We start from the raw sequence: 19166 nt of genomic DNA on the forward strand, positions 1-19166 counted from the left end.
GGGTAGGAAAAAGAAGAAGGGGCAAGTTAGTGGAACGGGATTTGCTTTGTAATGAAAGTAGCCTGCTCTCTTAGCGCGGGTCTGGCCCAGAGGGGGTCAGTAGGACGGGAGCAGTGCAGTGGCGTGAGGCATGCCTCCCTCCCTTATTCCCGTGTCCGGGGATGGAAGGGTACGTTGAATGCGAGAAAACTACTATACAGTATGAGAGCCTGAGGGAACTGGATAGGCATACAACCCAGGTAAAAATGAGTGAAAGAGATACGAACACTGTATGTCAAGGCTGGAGAAGCTGCCAACTCTATGAGACCCTTTGTTAGGGGGAATTCTCTGTTAAGGCTAATTTCCCAAACCTAGTGAGTCCCCCAGCAGCTTTGCTGGATTTTTAGGGTTTATTATTTTCTCCTGCTAAGAATGAGACTCTTTTTCTCCCACTCTGAGACATGATTTGAGAGATCCTTTGACTTTGTAATGTGTTTTATGGGCTATGGGGTCTTTTACTCCATAGGGCTTCATGTGTTTTTGGTATGTGTGTTACACAGCACCCTCCGTGCCGTAACACAGGGGTGTCATAGTGACCCCCAAACATAGACTCCGTACCCCGGGACTGACTACTGTCTCCCAGGGCATCACCATTGGCTTTACTAGTCCTACATTGTGAACAGAACCAGTACAAACCATCATATTGTGGGCATACTAGTAGGGGCAATTCGATTGCCCCTGGGTCTGTTGTTCGAGGGGGCACTGTCCAGTCCCCTCTGAGCGAGTTTTGGCTGGTGGCAGTCGATACTACTTTTTATATTCAACCACGAATATATTCCTATGGGATTTTCCCATTGTTCGAGGCTAACACTTTTTAACAAAGCCTCAAACATACCGCCGGTTTATTTATTTAATAGTAATTCACCGGTTGGTATTTTTTGCCAGAACTCGGTTCCAAAATGGCGTTGGTGTTCGCTTCTGTGACTCCAACCCAAGTCGAGCCCTTTGTTCCACTTTTTGGCAGGCTTCTCCACAGAAGCCTCCCAAAGTGGTGCCACTCTCTCTTGGTACCACAGGGGGTGTGGGAGGAGGTTTAGGCACCCTGGACTGAGTTGCCTCGGCAGCTCAAGTCGCACTCTTGTGTGATTGGCCCAGTGGTGAGCCGCCAGGCTCACCACTTAGCATGTTTGAGTGACAGCTAGGACTGATGAATTGGGGTTTTCTGCATAAAAGCAGGGCTTTGGGGACTGGGACTTCAGACGTCGCCACAGGACCAAAGAATCTGAAGAGGGAGAAGCTGAGCCGACCTGCAACGACGACACCACCGGTGGAGCCCTGCTGAACCAACTCATCACTTCTTCCAACGACAGAGGAGATCTTCATCCCGAAGAGTCTTCTTCCTTTGACTGGTGGGGATAAACAGTTTGCCTGCCTTTTCGCCTTCCTAGATCATCTCGCGGCCGCCTTGCCTGTGCCAAGCACCGCGGCAACTGGGATACCACGTTTTTCCACTACCGTGAATAAAAGGGTAGTACCTTTTTACCGCAGAACTCCGCAGCTAGTTTCTTCCCTGGCAGTGCAACGACCTTCAGCTTTCCTCCACGTCGAGACCATCTCTTCATCTGGAGGACTCCGCGACTTGCACCCGCTGCCAGGAACAACCGCCCCCGCTGGAGGATTCTCTCCACTTTTAAGGTACTGTGTCCACCTGGCCTCCCTCGCAATGGTCTGTGTGGGGTGTCTCGTAAATCCTCAATTTACCACTTGGGTTGGCCCTAGACTGTCTAACTGAACTTTTCTGAGCTGAACTGATTCCTTTTTAAATTCTCTGCAAGACTCTTCAAGCCTTTTAAACTGTGTGATCTTGGGCGCATTGGTGTTCTGCTCTCTCCAAGAGGGAGCCTGGCCTCTGAACTTTTTGCTCACTAGTAGACTTTGACTTTCCTGCCTTGCTGAGTGCTTCTAAAGTATTGTGTTGTGTGCTGTTTCTAATTTCTGGCTTTTCCCTCCCTTTTTCTTAACTTATTGGAGTGCCATCTTTAGTTAAGCACTCACCTCTGTCTGGAAATAAGTGGTGTTAACTAAGACTTGTCTAATAAGGAATAAGGGATGTATATATATTAATAGTGACTGTGTTTTTGAACTTGCTTACAATAATAGTGCTAGAGTGTTTCTAAGTGTGTCTTTAAATAAATAATTATATACTTGATACCAAAAGCTCTGGTCAGTGTTTGCTTGTGCTACTTTATTTTGGGTCCTATCTTGTATACTCTATATACTGTCTTACTCTTCTTGAGAGAAGTCTGGCTGCTCAGCCACAGCTACCAGGTAAATCTGGGTGGTACAGACTGCTACCAATTGGGTTTACTGCCAACACCTGTAGTCTTAAGCCTTTTGCAGTGGTCCCTAAGGGAACCGCACAGGTTTCTGCCTAACACCTTTAGAAAAGGAATGTGCATACGCCAGTTGCAAAAAAGAGCAAACAAGATACGAACACTGTATATCAAGGATGTGTAATTCGACAAAACTACAAGCGCCTTAATGAAAGGAACCGGCACACGCCTTATGCAAAACAGAGTGAAAAGGAAACAAGTGCTTTAAACCAAGTCTTGGAAAGCCGACAAAGGTACGAGGAACTGATAAAATTGGTCGAGCATGCGTCCTTCGTGAAACAGATAGAAACGAGTATGAACACTCTGCAACCAGGGTGGCAAAGCCAATTAGGTGACAATAACCTGCAATACATATGCGTATTAAATATATTGAAAAGTAGCACACCTGTAAGAGCCACAGGACCTTGGGGAGTCCCCATGCCATGCATGTGAGACAGACAATTGTGCAAAAAGTGCTCGTGGACGGATTTGAACACTTGCAAACATCTGACAAGGTAATCTAAGAAGAATTTTTCTTTTCCAAGGAGGAATAGAACACAATACATGGATTTATAATTTGAATTACCAAAAAGACTGGGAACGGTGCTATTATGTTCTAAAGGAACTTCAATACTGAAAATAAGTCAACTATGAGTCAGGCCAGGTCGAAGGTCACAAGAAAGCTGTTGCTAAAGCCTCCCCTTTTTGTTTCAGTTAGATTTTCTAAAGTGGGAGGGCCAGTTAGTCACCCAGGGCTCAGACTCACGACTGTTTATTTTGGACTTCCACATGCACCCTTCGTTTTGTTTTAGAAAGTAGGTAACTTCCCTCATAGCTGTAGGGCCAGATAGGCATGTTTCTTTTGATTGAAATAAACACCCTTGAATCAGGACCCACTGTAGTCAGAGTCCTTCTTCTGGTTTGCGGCAGGGTACATAGAAATGTGATTTTAAAATGATAATTGGGGGTTTCATTGGACTGTCCCATTCCGATTTCGATTTTATATATATATTTTTGACTCCTCTTCAAATTTCCAGCCCCTCAGAGATACCAAAGAACTTTAAATTATGCGTGCACACTTGCTTTGTTTTGCAAATCATGACTGTTAGTCTTAAGGGTTGTTATTGAGTCCTTCAAGTCTTTCAGCTTTTTCTTTTGTCTGCTTATGTGAGTTTCTGTGGACAAGTTGTTGGGTAATCTCCAAAATGACGTTTGTCTTTTAACAAGTTATCCACTTTAGAAAACACTCTCACTAAAGAATTGGATTAGGAAAAGAGGGGCTTTTCTATCATGATCCACGAACAGTCAATATATTGCTTGTTCGTATTTAATGCACAACTAACATTCACAGTTATATAAAGAGATCTCGAAGATTGCATGTCTACAGTGGCATCTATAATATGTCTTGATTGGTTGCACGTCCAAGACCAAAAACAATTACTTAAGTCTGAAACGTTGGCATTACTCTTTAAATCAGAATATCCAGAGAGTGCCACCTTTATTCAAATGCAGAGGCTGATTCTTTCGAGTTAATCTGCTATAGGTAATCATCTTTACCTCCTCTAACCACAGCAAAGTTCTGAATCTGAATCCATGGAACTATGACGTAATGCTTATAACATGGTAGATATGACACCATTTTCCAAAGTCATTATATAATGAAGGTACTTGGTAGCAGGGTCACTTTACTGCTCCCAGATACACAGAGTGAAGTATAATAATCTATGCCATATTCATTTTGAGTATCTAATTCATGCAGCTCAAACTTGTTACCCCCCGGTTTGGCAAATAACCACAAATAAGCAAATGTTCTATGCCAAGCAACGTACTTGTCAGAAGACAATTGTGGTCAATGTCACTGTGGACAGATCATGAGAAGCATGTGTCTTTAGCCTGGGCGGGTGAAAAACTGCCATGACACATTTCTGAGGGCAATGAAAAACTGGCATGGGAACATTTTCTGGTGGCAATGCAAAACTTCAATGGCAAGATTCTTTCTTGGGGCAATGTGAGGATACTGAAATAATCAGATTATGGTACCATTGTGGAACTGTCACATCGGTTTTCTGGTGGCATTTTGATACTGAAACGGTAATGTTCTCTCAACAACGAAACGGACTGACTGAATGCTTCACTGCAGCTGTGTGAAGAAACCATTGCACTGTGAAACCACATAGCAAATCTGTGGAGGTAATGCAAATCTAACATGGACATTTTCTGGTGCAATGTGAAACGTGTGGTTATTTTCTGTTGGCAGCTGCATGGCAATATGCCTAATTGATGAAGTGTGAAACTACCAGGGCACTGGTAAACCTGCCATGATAAGGTGTTTAACTGGGGTATAATAAGAAAGGCACTATTGAACCTGACATTCCAGTTTTCATGAGGTAATGTGAAGCTGCTTTGGCCATTCCCTTGACATGTTCCTAGCTAGGCTGTGACAATGTGTGAATTGGCATGGCAACGTGGAAAGACACAGGATGGCACATTGAGGCACATTTTTATCATATTTGATAACACTGTGGTATATTTGTCTAGCACGCCTACATCATACCCTTAGCCACACCCTTGAATATTTTAGCAACTTCCTGATATTGTTGAAAGCGCCCAGGATTATTTGTGTAGATAACCTGGCCAGTAGCGGCAGCAACTTGGTATATTATACCAATTTGTTACATTTTATTTTCCGTGAATTCTGATTATGCACTGACAAGTAGCACATCAATGAAGTATCTTAAATCTTGTGCCATAATATTTAAAGCTGGGATAATGCAACCCTGTTATACAATCTGAAACTATGCAATGTCCCTTGCCTCAGTGATATGGCACAAGATATTGTACATCATTTAGTTCTCATTCAAAATTGTATGTGAGCCCTATCGATTCTACAAAATTTCTTTGGAAAAATGTGCTGTACACACACTATTTGGTCATATTTTCTAAACAATGATGGTGGGATGAGCTCCCTCTAAAGTGACAATAGGGAAGTGTTATCCCCTTCCAAAATAGTAATATAGAAAAAGTAATTCAAAGATATTAACCTAAATTATCAGTTGTATAAAATGTTAAGGTTAATGTTACAGATATATGTACTGCGCACCATCACCACTGCTGTGATCCCCAGGTTCTCTGGCAGATCTGAAAAGGAGGGTATGAAGAGGGGGACAGGGTGGGTTAGTAGGGTGTAGTGGGAATAGGAAAGTGAGAGTTGTGATGTCCTGTTGGCCGCTTTAAGTCAGTTGCTCCGTTTGCTGAGCTTCAGTGCGGTTTTTAGTCAATGCCAGAATTACCATGTGCTGTTGTGTCGGGTTACGTGTTGTTAGTCTCTTGTTGCAATGTGGTGAAGTGCGTGCGGATTGCTGTGCAGAGAGGTGGTTGTGTGAGCTTCAGTATGTTGAGTATGTGGAAAGCTGAAATTTTAGCATAAGCTTATAATGGTTTTCAAGTATTTGTCAATTTCTTACCACTTTCTCTTCACATTTCTGCACCCAACCTCTATGGTTCTCCTTTGTGTTTGGTCCTCTAGTCTGACTGCCTAGTTGGCAGGCATGTTGCGCAGTGGGAGCCCGCTTTTGTGTGGCCCCAGTGGCATTTGAAACTGGGTCTTTTCCGCTACTTCACCTGCAGCAGGTGTAGTTTTTGTCACTGGACTTGTCCCTCATTGTCCATCCTGTTGGTTGTCCGTACCTATCAAAGTAACCTTTAGGATTGGTGGCGTGTGGGCCTGGGTGGTCGGTGCGCGCCCACCCCTGCTTTTATAATGTAGGGGCAGGCTAGGGATTATGGCTTCCTTCTGGGGTATTCATGGTTTCCTTGTGATCCTTTCTTCCTAGTTGATTCCTTCTGAATCTGGAGCAAAGAGTTTTTAGTAGTTTCCTGAACTCCAATTGACCCCTTGTGTTGTTTATGTTTTTTGGTATGTTATTCCAGGTTAAGGTTGCCAGGTGAGTGAAGGATGATCTTCCGAGTTTTCTTTTGTTGTAATGTTTTGATGCTAGGCAAATGTCGTTGCTTGATGTGAGTGATCTTTTCAGATGGTAGACGGTTATTCTTTTCTTTAGGAACTCTGCTCTTTGGCTGTGGGCTGCTCTGTGCGTTATGCACATCGTTTTGAACTTTAGTCTCTCTTTTATTGGCAGCCAGTGTAGCATTTTTAGCACTGGGATAATGTGTTCTCTTTGTGGTAGTCTGAGTAGGAGTCTTGCTGCAGTGGTTGGGATGCATTGACTTATTTAACAGTCTTTCTGGCATTCCTAGGTATATGATGTTGACATAGACTTCTCTGGACATAATGAGTGCGATGATGGTGAGTGTTTTGTGGGTGAAAGAGAGGAATGTTAGGATCCTTCGAACATGAAGAAACATTTCTTGATTATGGTGTTTACTTGTGGTTTAGGTGTTAGCTCATTGTCCATCAAGACTCCTAGGTTTTTACTATCGTTGATGGAGTTGGTGCTGTACCCAGTTCCTTTGACCATGGGATGTAGTGGTGTTTTTCCTCACTTTCAGCTATGATCATTCAGCTGTAGAGCTCTTGCAGGCAGTTGTTCAGCGTTTTGTTTTCTTCCTATGTAGCTTGTATTTTGTAGATGATCTGTGTGTCATAGTTGTAGCATGTGAGTCTGTGTTTTTTGATGAGTTTGATTAGTGGCACCAGGTATATAATGAAGAGCAATGGGGAGAAGGATGACCCTTGTGGTACTTCGCAGGTGGATTCCTTTTTAGAAAATTTGAAAGGTTTGATCCAAACAGTTTCTGTCCTGTTTGTTAGGAAGGATTTAATCCAGAGTAGGGCAGTGTCAGTGATTCCTATTCCTTCGAGTCTCCCAATGAGGATTTCATGGTTGACTTTGTCAAATGCTGTAGAGAGGTCCAGAAGGATTATAACTGTCCTTTTGTCTGAGTCTGCATTAGTCTTTAGATTGTCCCAGATTGAGAGCAATGTCGTTTCCGTTCCCCTCATCGGTCTGAAACCTACTTGTGCTTGGCCCAACAGTTGGTGCTCTTCTATGAATTCTTGTGTTATTCTGTAGACGTATGTCTCAAGTAGTTTAGCTGGGTAGGGAATGTCGGATATGGGCAATGTTCCCTCTAATAATTTTTCTCTATGTGCAGAACTGGTTGGTTGTCGTGAGCACATTATTTTTACTGAGCGCAACTGACTAATATGGTAAGCCACTTTGTGAGCATACTTAGTTAGTGAGCTCCTGTTTCTGAATACAGTTTGGAAAGGAATTTCCGCTTTCAATCCACTGCAATTCTTTACAAATCTGTGTAAAAGTTGCATCTTCCAACACTTTTTCCAAACACAGGCTAAAAGAACAGTTTACATGGTATTATAAAAACAACTAGTACAAGAATTCAAGATTTGCCACAGTACCTAGCAAAAGTACTCCTGCACAGAGTAAAATGTGTGTTTTATGCCACTGGTAAAACACTCATGTGTAGTACAAAAAAAATAAATAACGATTTTCATAACTGATGTGGCTGTAAAAAAACTAAGACAGAATACAATATTTACAGATGGAATAATTGCAACTAAAAGCAATGTGGCTGAAAACATGCCAATAGGAGTTCATGCGCCACTTTAATCAAGTAATTCAAGGGCCACAAGAGCAGTCATAGTTTGTGTAAGAATATGTCATGTGTAATAATGATAATTGCATCAGAATAACTGCAACTCCGTATTTGATGGTTAAAATTCCTGGGCCTCTGCTTACAATCCATGTTACGTTTTCCTGTGACAGCACTTACTCAAAAACACCATCCATGTCTACTCCATAAAAACAGCCAAAAGTGCCCAAAACCAATGGGAAACAATGAACACATGAGAGCCTACCCCCTGCTGCTACCCACAAAGCTGCACTGATATGTTTTCAAGTTAGTTGCCAGCAGAGCAGTGGCATAGGAAACAACACTAATAAGAATGCTACCCGATCTCAAGAGGCATTTTAAGAGGAAAGACTATATTTTAATAAGCATAAAATATCCTTATTACTTTTTTACTCCTCTGAAAAATCATTTGAATCCAAGTAGGCAGCAAAGTCAGAGCTCTTCTTGCAAACCTGACAGGAAGTTAAATGACAGGGCTCATAATACAGCCTATAGTTCTGCCCTCCCTTCCTCACCACAGCCTAGACACATTTCAAGAAGAGCCTAAATGAGGTTTCTTATGGAGCCTCATTGAAGGAAATATATGCCTTTTAAGTTAATGGCAGAAATGCTAAGCGGTAAAACAGATTAAGTGCCTTCTTCTGTAACCAGAGGCCCTCTTCTGTAATTCACTGCTATCACTTAAATATGTTGCAGCGGGATGCTTGAGTCAATAAATGAAGAAAAAATGATTATATAGAAAAGCCATCAGCAGTGGCGCATAGATAGAAACAGAAGGTGTTGTTTCCTACCCTTTAGAAAACAAACACATTTCCTTCACTGTACTGCCGAAATGTTTGACTTGGCTTTTGAACTTTGGTGATTTGTTCATCACCTAGGAGTGTTCTCCTTTGCCCTTTCACCTCTAACCCCAGTTCCCCAGGCTCCTGTACTATCGTCCGATACTAGTTGACAGAGCATTGTAAAAAATGAGGGATTGTAGCAGTAAACACTCATTGAGGTACTTGCATACCAACCATAATTTGCAAGCAAAATATATTTATTTGCCTCATTATGATACTGTGTGCATTTTAAGACAGTGGGTCTTATTACAGGTCCGGCGGCAGCCGCTGGACTAGTGAATTTTTCCAGTGCCTGGCTTGACGGTAACAGCACGGGATTCTAACCCTGCAGTCCGGGAAGTCAGGTGCCGGAGAAATGGTATTCCCCATTCCAATTTCAGTCCCATCGGACACAATGGGAATGGGAAACATGGAGGCACCAGCACCGTAAATAACGGTGCTGGTGCCTCCGTGAAAGTCTGCGAGCAGCTACCGTTCTGCCCGCCAGGTCAGACCTGGAGGGCGGGACGGAAGCCGCTCACAGAACTCGTAGTGTGCCGGTCCGGTTACAACAGTGCTGGTACGCTTACCGGCACCATTGTTACCAGACCGGCACACTCGTAATGAGGCCAAGTATCATGAATCTGCATGTACACAATTATTTTGTAGTGCATTTCTTACAACATACCCCAACCCCTACAACCCCATACTATTATACAGGTGCTAATTGAATCTGTTTTTGTATATTAGCAAGTTACCATATACTTTGTTAAGGCCTATTCCCAATCAATCTCTGAACACTTGGAAAGGATGCAGATTGTGTGAAAAGCAAAGCATTCTACTTATCTGAATATCCATCGTCCTAATATTATAGAGGAGTAATGGCAGGCACAGTCCATATCCTTTACCCCTTGAAGGCAAAGTAAATGATATTGCAATGTTGCTCTCCACTTATAGGGTCTTCCCCCAGAAGCTCACTGTCTCCCGAGACCTGGTTCTCTCGAAGCTGGACTACTGTAACAGCCTCTATCTTAATCTGCCTGCCTCCACTCTCCGCCCTCTGCAACTCATCCAGAACAGAACTGCGAGACTTGTCCTTGGCCTCAAGCCCAGGGACCGTATCTCTCCAGGACTGAAATCTCTACACTGGCTCCCAGTGGCTGCGAGAATTAAGTTCAAAACCCTCTGCATTGTCCACAAGGCATTCTGGGGCCTGGGGCCTAAATACCTTCAACTCTCTCTTCCTAAATATCTTCCTTCCCGAGCCCTTCGCTCATCCATCTCCAACTCCCTCAGGGTCAGCTGCTTCTCGAAGCAACGAGCTGGGGGTAGATCTCTCTCCGCGGCAGGGGCCTCCCTCTGGAACAGCCTTCCTGCCTCCCTGAAACTTGAGGAGAACCATCTCCGGTTCCGGAAGCACCTCAAAACCTTCCTCTTTGCTTCTGCTTTCTCTCTCCCTCTCCCCTGCTAAATTCTTCACTGAAACTGCACTGAATCTGCAACTGGGCCATTCTCACCGAACTCGGTCCTGGGCCTAGCCACTCTCCACTTGCACTGCCTCCCTGGCAACCCCTGCACTGCGGGACTGTCTCTGTATCCCTACACCCCCCCTTCTCAGCACTTGCCTGCACTTACCTTGCACTTGCCACCAGCTGGCCCTATTTATTTATTTTATCCTACTTACCTTGTACTGCACTTCCCCCCTCCCCTTCCCCTTGCACTTTTTCCCTTCCCCCTACCCCTGCACTTGCGTGATCTAAATGACACCTGGCCTAGTAGGATCGTTGTCTGTCTTCCCCTTGTTCCCTCCTCCCTGCCGCGTCGTGCCTTGAAACACTTGTGTATAGGCGCGTTACAAATGCCATATCATATCATATCATAATGTTAGCAATGCTAAAGTAGGACAGTCTGAGCATGACATTTGTCTACTCTAAATCTTTAGACTGCAAATGTATATTTTTTCAAAATGTGTTAACTTGTAATGGGACTGCTGCAAAGCACTTGTGTGACATATGTACAAAGAAGAGGAAGCATCGGACCAGGCTACTTATCCAAGCAGCCTGCTTACTGACAGTATGTATCCAATATTTAGCTGCTAGTTGGGTTACACAGTGTGGGTGACGCTTTTGGTAAGGGATCATAAACAACAGAAATTCTGGCGCTTGAACGTTATTCATATTACAACAAATATAAAACAAGTTGATGTAGGTAAGTTTGGTAACCTTTTGTAGAGCCAAGAGAGGAAGAGTCTATGTTGATATCTAAATGTGTTCTGGGGGCAGAAGTTAGAGTCATAAGAAAAAAGCATGGTAGAGTCAAGTATCAGAGTCATGGGTGGGGAGGGAACATTATTTAGTTAATGTGTCCAGTCATATCTTGGTTAGATTCTTCTATTCATGGAGCCACTTTTTCATATTAGATTTTAACCTCTTGCGGTTGGATTCTGTTGTTGGGGTTTTGAGGTCATGCTTGCATAGAAGGGTAATGCAAATGAGCTTTACCATAATACAAGATCAGTTTATTATTTTAAGGGAAAACAAATGTCAGGTAATTGTTGTGGCTTGTACCTTATTTAATCTTTTTGAATAGGTGAGAATTGTCTGTGTGTGCTGCAAAAAAAATGTGAGCAGCACCCAGAAGCAAGCTGGGCAAGCGCACATGCGCACAGCTTAGAGGGAACATTGGCACACGGGTCTGTAGTTGAAGAGGTCTACCACGTTTCCTGCTGTGTCCTTGAAGAGCGTCTTGATGTATGCCCCATTGAATGATAGTGGTACTTTCAATGTTGGAAGTGATTGGTTGAAAAGGTTTCTGTAGTAATACATTGACGTTCCTTGTGTGAGGATTGATTTGTGTATGTCTGGGGGGCACAGATCCATGTGGGAGCCTGCTTTGTTGCTCTTGCGGATGTCTCCGATGATAATTGTGAGGAAGCTTCGAAGTTTGTTCTGGTGATCCTCAGATGGCTGGGTGGGTTGCATGTTGTAGTTGATTGGTATTATTTGTATGATCTGTTGAATGGTGGTGATTATGTCTTTGAAGTGGTCTGCAAGGTGATTGCATAGCTTCGTTGAAGGTATCGGAGTGTTGTTGCAGCCAGGAGGGTTTCTTATTTTGTTTATGATTTTAAACAATTCCTTTTAGTTTGTTGTTGGCTTTGGTGATTCTGCTGTCGTAGTATTTCTTTTTGGCCTTATGGATTTCCTTCTTGTATGAGTGGATTTGTCACTGGAGTTGTAATTACTTCACCTGATTGATTTTTTTCTTCCTTCTAATTCAAGTTTCCTGTTTTTCCTTTTCATGGCGCAGAGTAGCGGGGTAAAACATTTTGCTGTCGCTTTTTCCTTTGAGATCCAGTCAATCGTTCCAGCAATCCATTTATGAAGTAGCTCTGTATTCATTTTGATGTCTGCTTCGTCCAGGGTCATTGTTGGTGGTTTGTTGATTTCTAATTGTTCCGCTGGGTTGCTAGTTCTGATGGCTCACCAGTTTCTTTTCATGATAGTTGGCAGTTTTTCTCATTGTTTGGCCGTTGTCGTGAGGAGCGTGATCATGAATGGAACGACAAGGTGGTCGCTCCAGAGGATCTGTAGTGGTGGCGTTGTGGTGATGAGATTTCTGTTGATGAAGATTGCATCTAGCGTATGTCTCGCATTGTGGGTTGCTCCTTTTACTAGCTGATGTGGTTTCATTGTCTTCAGATGTTTGGCTAGTAATTTCTGTGAGTTAGCAGATTCTTCATCAAACCAGATTTTAAAGTCTCAGAGGATTACCAGGTGTTCCTGCTCGATGGCTAGGTTGGTGATGGCTTCAGCGAATACATCAGTGAAGGTTGCATCATATGTTGGTGGTCTGTACACCAGGACGAATTTGAGGTTTGTTTTTGGATTTGCTGTTAGGTGAAGGATCATGGACATGCATTTTTTGATGTTTAGTTGTTCATCCATTTTAATAGTGAGGTGATCCTTGTATGCTATTGCCAGTTCTCCTCCTCTTTTGTTTTTCCTGTTTACTTGTGAACACTTGAAGTTGTCAGGGATGCAGTTATGTAATGTGGTTTTGTAGTTGTCGTCTAGCTATGTTTCGGTTATTAATAGGATGTCGATATCACCTTTGCATAGGAGGTCAAAAATCTGTGGCATATTTGGACATTGATCTGGCGTTGATGAGGTTGCAGTGGATCTTTTTGATGTGATTAGGATTGGTTTTTAATCCTTGCTTTGTCTTGTGGTTGTTCTGATGGGCTTCTTCTCAGTTTTGGTCACAATTTGGTTGGTGCTCCATGTATTCTGCTTCCTTGCTGTAGTGATCTGTTAGGTTGATTGTCGGGTTGATGATACATTCTTCTGCTTCTTCTTCTATGTTTTGTTGTGGTTGCTCTTGGTGCCCTTGTGTGTTTGTGATGTAAGGGGTTAGGGTGTTGGTTCCATTCCTTCCCCTTCTTGGGTCATCTCTTCTCTTTCTGTGGGGTTCTGGTCGGTTCTCAGCATGCTTGAACGTATTAGCGCTATTGAGTTTTTCGAAGCGGTGATGTTGTTGCGAGATACAGTGTTAGGTATAGGGATTTATCTTGTCTTGCAATATTGGTTTTGTTGGCTGTGGTGTTTTTCGGTGTGTGTTCTGTATTTGTGGCAGTTTTTGTGGGAGTTGGGCGCGTATCTGGTTGGTTTGTTCTTTTTTCCATTTCTCTTTGGTGGCGTACTGCTCTTTGACAGGTCATTTTATGGTCTTATGTGCTACGATAGCTCGGATTTTGGGTTAAGGCGGCTGTAGCCCGCGTGTAGGACCTTATGTGGTTTGAATGTTGTTGAGTTTTGTCCTCTTCCGCTGTGATAATTGGGTGTACCCTGTTGGCTAGTGTCTTTGTAGTTTGTTTATGATCTGGTGGTGAAGGTGAGCTTGAGGGCTGCTCTTGTAGGTTGGCTGGAGTGTCTGCGTAATGTGTCCGAATGTCTAAACAGGGCATGGTCAGGTTACTAAGGGTTTGCAATGGGGGTGGGGGGGTCACTGCATTGGACTAACTAGCTCCTGAAATTAGACTGTGGGTTTGCGTTTAACTGGGGAAATTATCTGACTCTAAGCAATTGCCTTATGTGGCTAGCCGGGTGTTCCCGGGAAGTGGTGAGGTCGTGGGGGTTACTCAAATGGCATGCAATGGGGAAACACGTATGTTAGGTACACCTAGCTTGGTATTCTGGTCTAGTGGGAGAAGGCCTAGGTTTCACAATAAATAGGCAGATAGGGAGAACACACCCAGATGAGAGAGGCCGAGGTTTCTCAATACAATTATCAGGTATGGGAGAACATAGCTAGATTTGGGAATCCTGTATAGTGGGAGAGAGGCCTAGGATTCACAATACAGTTAGCTGTATGGGAGAACACACCTAGATTTGGGAATCCAATATATTGGATAAGAGGCCTGGGTTTCACAATACAATAGGTTTTACAATACAATAGGCAGATATGGGGGAATCACACCTAGATTTGGGGTTCCTGTACAGTGGGAGTGGGGCCTCGGTTTAACAATGCGAAAGGTTTTTAAAACAGTTTGTGTTCACAATGGATGTCCTAGTGAGTGTGACAGATGTGCGCGTTGGTGTACTTCTTTCCGGGGTTGGTGTTGCTAATGTGGTTATTGGTACCAGTGAGATTCTGCCTACCTTATCTGTTGACGCTGGTTGACATCAGTCTGTTCCTCGTTTGGCGCGCCTGGGCACTGCAGCCGGCTGCTACTGCTGGTTTGAAGATGTAATTATATCTTTGCAACCACCTCGTTCAGTGCGGTTGCAGCAGGGATGTGTTGGCTGTTGTCAGAGGGGGCAGTCAGAGTTTGACACTGCACCTCAGGTGGGAGCACTGCCAGTACTTTTCCTTGAGCTCAGTGCGTTGAATGAGCCAGATGATGGGGCACAGTGGGTCTGTTCGGTTATATATGTCACTGAGGGATTGAGGGGTTACATCGCAGATTAGGTTTGGTTTATGTTAGTTGGTTCCTACTTCCCCTGCTGACATAGTCTGGAGCCACTACTGTGGGAGCCACCCTTTGCCTTGGGGCCCTTAGCCGGAAGGGCCTGCCGGGCAGAGGCACTGCCCTAGAGTGCTGACCAATATGTGGTAAAGGACTAACCAGGATGCAGGGACAGGCTTGTGAGGTGGGATCTGAATGGAGGAGGGAGCGGGCAGGGGGCTGGGGACTACAGTGCATGCTGTGCTACTCGGTATGCTTACAAAGTAGGTTGAGGCAATTTCAATTTTATTAATATACATACAGCAAAATTGCTTTGCATATGCCACATAAAACAATAGATCATAAAAATAAGACAACATAAATACATACATAGAACAATATAGCAAGTAAAATTAATAAAACACTACTAAAAGGTTAAAAGATTCTACAACTTCCAAGTTTAAACAGCATGTGACTATTATGCCAATGTCAATACTCTGGGGGCTCAACCTTTGCATATTACAAATATTTCAGTGCATTTCCTATAGAATCTAACCGTGTGGAAAATAAAATGTACGTCATTCCTATCCATGAACATTTGCCACAATAGCCTTTGGTCATCGTAATCAAAACAGTTACTATAAGATTTCAAGTATTGGCTTCTAATTTCATTTAAACTTGTACAAACAGTTAATATATATTCAAGAGATTCAGTTGTATCCTCACCACATAACCTGCAATTTCGCATATTCCGTGATAAACCCTTCCTTGCTCCAATACAGCCCAACACATCTCCTTTATTGAATTTGATTGATTAATTTTAATAAAAAATATTGTCGTACAACCCATGCTTCAGGGAACGGCACAATATATTTCGATAAACTGTTTTTTCCAGTTATATAGTCAATAAAAGGACCACTCTGTGACTTACAAGAAAGGGTGACTATGTTGTGTTCATGTTCGTACAATGTAATCATCTTTTTTTATCCAGTGTTTAATACGCTGGATATTATTAGGAAGGAGATTTAGTTCACAGCCATTTTTCCATTTATTAAAAATAGTGAATATTCTTCCAAAGGTTCCGATCAAGGAGAAATTATCAAGGCCAAGAAATGCCTTTGCATAGTCACAAGCGATAGTGTTATTGGCTAGAGTCATCAAGCCAACTGCACACAAATGATCTATTAATCATTATAGATTCGATGCATATGAGCTCGAACTCGAGGTACAGGTATTCAACTGAGAGACTTTGAGGCATACAAAACAATTTTCTTAGCATCCTAGCCTCAAATATTCTTAACTCTTTGTTTAGAGATTGCCCCCAGATCTCGATTCCATATTATAGCACAGGTACAATGTTGATTGTGTATTATAACAAAACTGTTTTAACAGAGTAGCAAAGCAATTTCACTTTTGCAGCACTTACCTGATGTCTGGAAGCTAAATGGCACAGGTAAGAGGCATGCAGGGGATTAGGCGCACATTGTTGTGGAGAATATGGATGGGCCAATCAGAGCCCGTGGGCTGGCACGGGAGGCCGGGCAAAGGCAGGGAAGAGTGAAGGAGTCGGGGGGAGGGGCAGTGCGAGGGTCGCGCTGGCCTGCAAGTGGTTTAAAGGTCAAAAAAGGCTCTGGGGCACCGGGGCTGCAGCGCTTACCTGATGCCTGGAAGCTACAAACTATTTAGACTCTGATCAACTTGAATTTACTGATAGGCCATGAGGCCTAAGGTGCATTACCATCATGTTTCCAAGAAATTGTGGTTGCCTGGAGCTAGAACTGCCTATATTCAAAGACCAATAAAAGCCAACAAGGTTTTTTCGATAATACCTCTGAATTGTATTGCATCAATCTGATTTAACTTCTGGAAGCCATTATCGACTAAAATCCAGAAAGTTCTAGGGGTCTCAGCACGAGTTGGGCCTCAGCCCTTAAATGCGGCAGTAACACTATTACTGCCGCATTTAAGGGTTGGGCCAATCTCGAGTTGGGCGGTAAGTTGAAGTTTTACCTCCAGCAAAAAGCTGGAAGTAAAAATGTCCACTTGCCGCCTGTTTTTGGCCGTTTTTGGTGCTATTACCACCAGCGCAATTACCGTCCGTGGTAATAGCGCCCCCAAACTCTATGTACCCAATGGGGAATGGGCAATAACCACCCAACCGCTACTTGTGATCCGGTGCTAATAGCGACGGACCGAGTAGTGGTAATGCTATTTGCACTGGCGGTATCCTGGCAGTATTACCACCGGGATACCGCCAGACTCCCAAATGAGACCCTAAATCTGGTGTAATCTCTTATTGAGACCTTCATTTAAACCCCAAATTGGCTTATTATTATATTATATAAACTACAGCTGTATACAGCTGTATACATATGCTCTGCAAAAAACAAAATAACTCAATCAACTTAACTTGCATGACCCAGTATTAGTGACCACCCCTACACCCTCTACACCTTGTGATTCCACCTAAGAAGTAAATCAACAACATTGATAAAGCCCATATTCCAGAAATTCCTAGTTTGGTGGATCCTTGGCCTTCCTGTCACATTAGTCCCTCTCTTCATGCTTAAGGCAGGCTATTCGTTTTGAAACATATCTAAGTGAAACCCTATGCTTCTGGTATGATGTCATCATATCCCCAGTCTAATCTACCGTCTATGGAACCTCTACAGAAATGTCCAATGTTAGACCCCCTTCACTTTCAACAAGAACTACAGAGATGATAGAGGTGCCTGATAGAGCTGTCCTTCACTGAAACGTCTGGGCTCTAAAAAAACAATAATCGCCAGTCCTTCTGATGTTATGTGAATAGAAAAACACAATTTTTGCTCCAAGCCTTGTGCTAAAATTCTTGCCCTTTATGGATCCATTCTCTTTGCTTTTACTAAGATGAGAGCATTCCCATATGCTCACTTCCCTAAGCCTCCAGTTTTACATGCTTTGATGGCAAATAGTGGTGGTGTTTTAGAGAACTACAAACCCTTCCTAGGATACCAACTGAACATATATCTGCTTTTCCTGAAACATCTGGCAGAGGTCTAGTGCAGTATGCCTGCATTTGTGTCAAAAAAACCCTCTCAGTTTCTCAGTGATCACAAACCTATGCAGCAATGTTCTTATTTACAACTAGAACATTAAAGATACAATGAATATCATTAACAATTTCATGTTTTCATTTTACTTAGGGTGACATGGAAGAAGGCAATCAGACACGTGTGACTGAATTTGTTCTGCTTGGATTTACAGATAGTCCATATCTCCAGGTCGTTATATTTGTTTTTTCCTTTGCTTTCTACCTTCTTAATATCACAGCCAATAGCATCATCATGACAGTTGTGATCATTGATCCCCATCTTCACACCCCCATGTACTGCTTACTTGCTAACCTCTCCTTGCTTGATTTTTGCATTTCATCTGTCACAGTCCCCAAGATGCTGTGCAACTTTATGGTGGAGAAGAAGACCATCTCCTTCGAGGGCTGCATTGCACAGCTACATTTCTTCCACTTCTTGGGCTGCACAGAGGCTATGCTGCTCACGGCAATGTCCATTGACCGATATGTTGCAATCTGCCACCCCTTGAGATATGTGACTGTTATGAATGACAGTGCCTGCATCTGTTTGACGTCCAGCTCCTGGTCTGTTGGCTTCTTGTACTCCTTGTCCCACACCATATTAACAGCCAGGTTGCCGTTCTGTGCCTCCAATCGGGTCAGTCATTTCTTCTGTGACATCAAGCCCCTTTTGAAGCTGGCTTGCACCGACACCTACATCAATGAGATCCTGGTCAGCATAATCACTGGCTTTTTGGCAGTCAGCACATTGTTTATGATCTTAGTGTCCTATGTATATATTGGCTCCCACCTGATGAGGATAAAATCCTCTGAGAGCAGGCAGAAAGCCTTCTCCACATGTGCCTCACACTTGACTGTCGTCCTTTTCTACTATGGTACTGCCATCTGTACATACCTAGGCCCAGTCACCAACGATTCAATGAATAAGGACAGGATGACTGCCATTTTGTTTACTGTTGTCACCCCAACTTTGAACCCCATAATATATGCTTTAAGAAACAAGGAGGTGAAACAATCAATGAAGAAGTTCATTTATGGTAATGCTGTATGGTGGCCTTCGTAACACATTCACTACCTAAAGTGGTGCCCCAAGCTGCCAGGTCATTTGTTAAGTTTGCACTTAAGAGCAAGACAACACTACAACTAAGCAGTGTTACAGACATGATGGACACAGCACTGGCAACAAAACAATGGACTAGTTGTGGCGTCCAACTCCAGGCCTTCCGATGTGTATCCCGAACAAACTAAGAACTGATTAGAAAAGCAATGCATGTTGATTTAATTAGTAGGTGTATAGCATGAATACCACTTTTTCAACATACTTTCATCCACCTGCAATCCTATTCCTGTCTTTTCCCATG

At 43.2% G+C, this 19166-nt stretch overlaps 1 protein-coding gene across 1 annotated transcript; it reads left to right on the top strand.

Annotated features, from left to right (window-relative positions):
• Window positions 1-17923: 17923 nt before the first annotated feature.
• On the top strand, window positions 17924-18868 carry LOC138522000 (olfactory receptor 12D1-like). The gene has a single exon (XM_069635231.1). It carries the CDS (start codon window positions 17924-17926, stop codon window positions 18866-18868), a length of 945 nt encoding a protein of 314 aa, XP_069491332.1.
• Window positions 18869-19166: the final 298 nt, after the last annotated feature.

Source organism: Ambystoma mexicanum, chromosome 1p, assembly GCF_040938575.1.
Source record: "Ambystoma mexicanum isolate Mex_15411 chromosome 1p, UKY_AmexF1_1, whole genome shotgun sequence".
Lineage (NCBI taxonomy): Eukaryota > Metazoa > Chordata > Amphibia > Caudata > Ambystomatidae > Ambystoma > Ambystoma mexicanum.

Excerpts from the sequence above, each read along its gene's own strand:
- LOC138522000 (XM_069635231.1), top strand. The coding sequence starts at position 17,924 with ATGGAAGAAGGCAATCAGACACGTGTGACTGAATTTGTTCTGCTTGGA.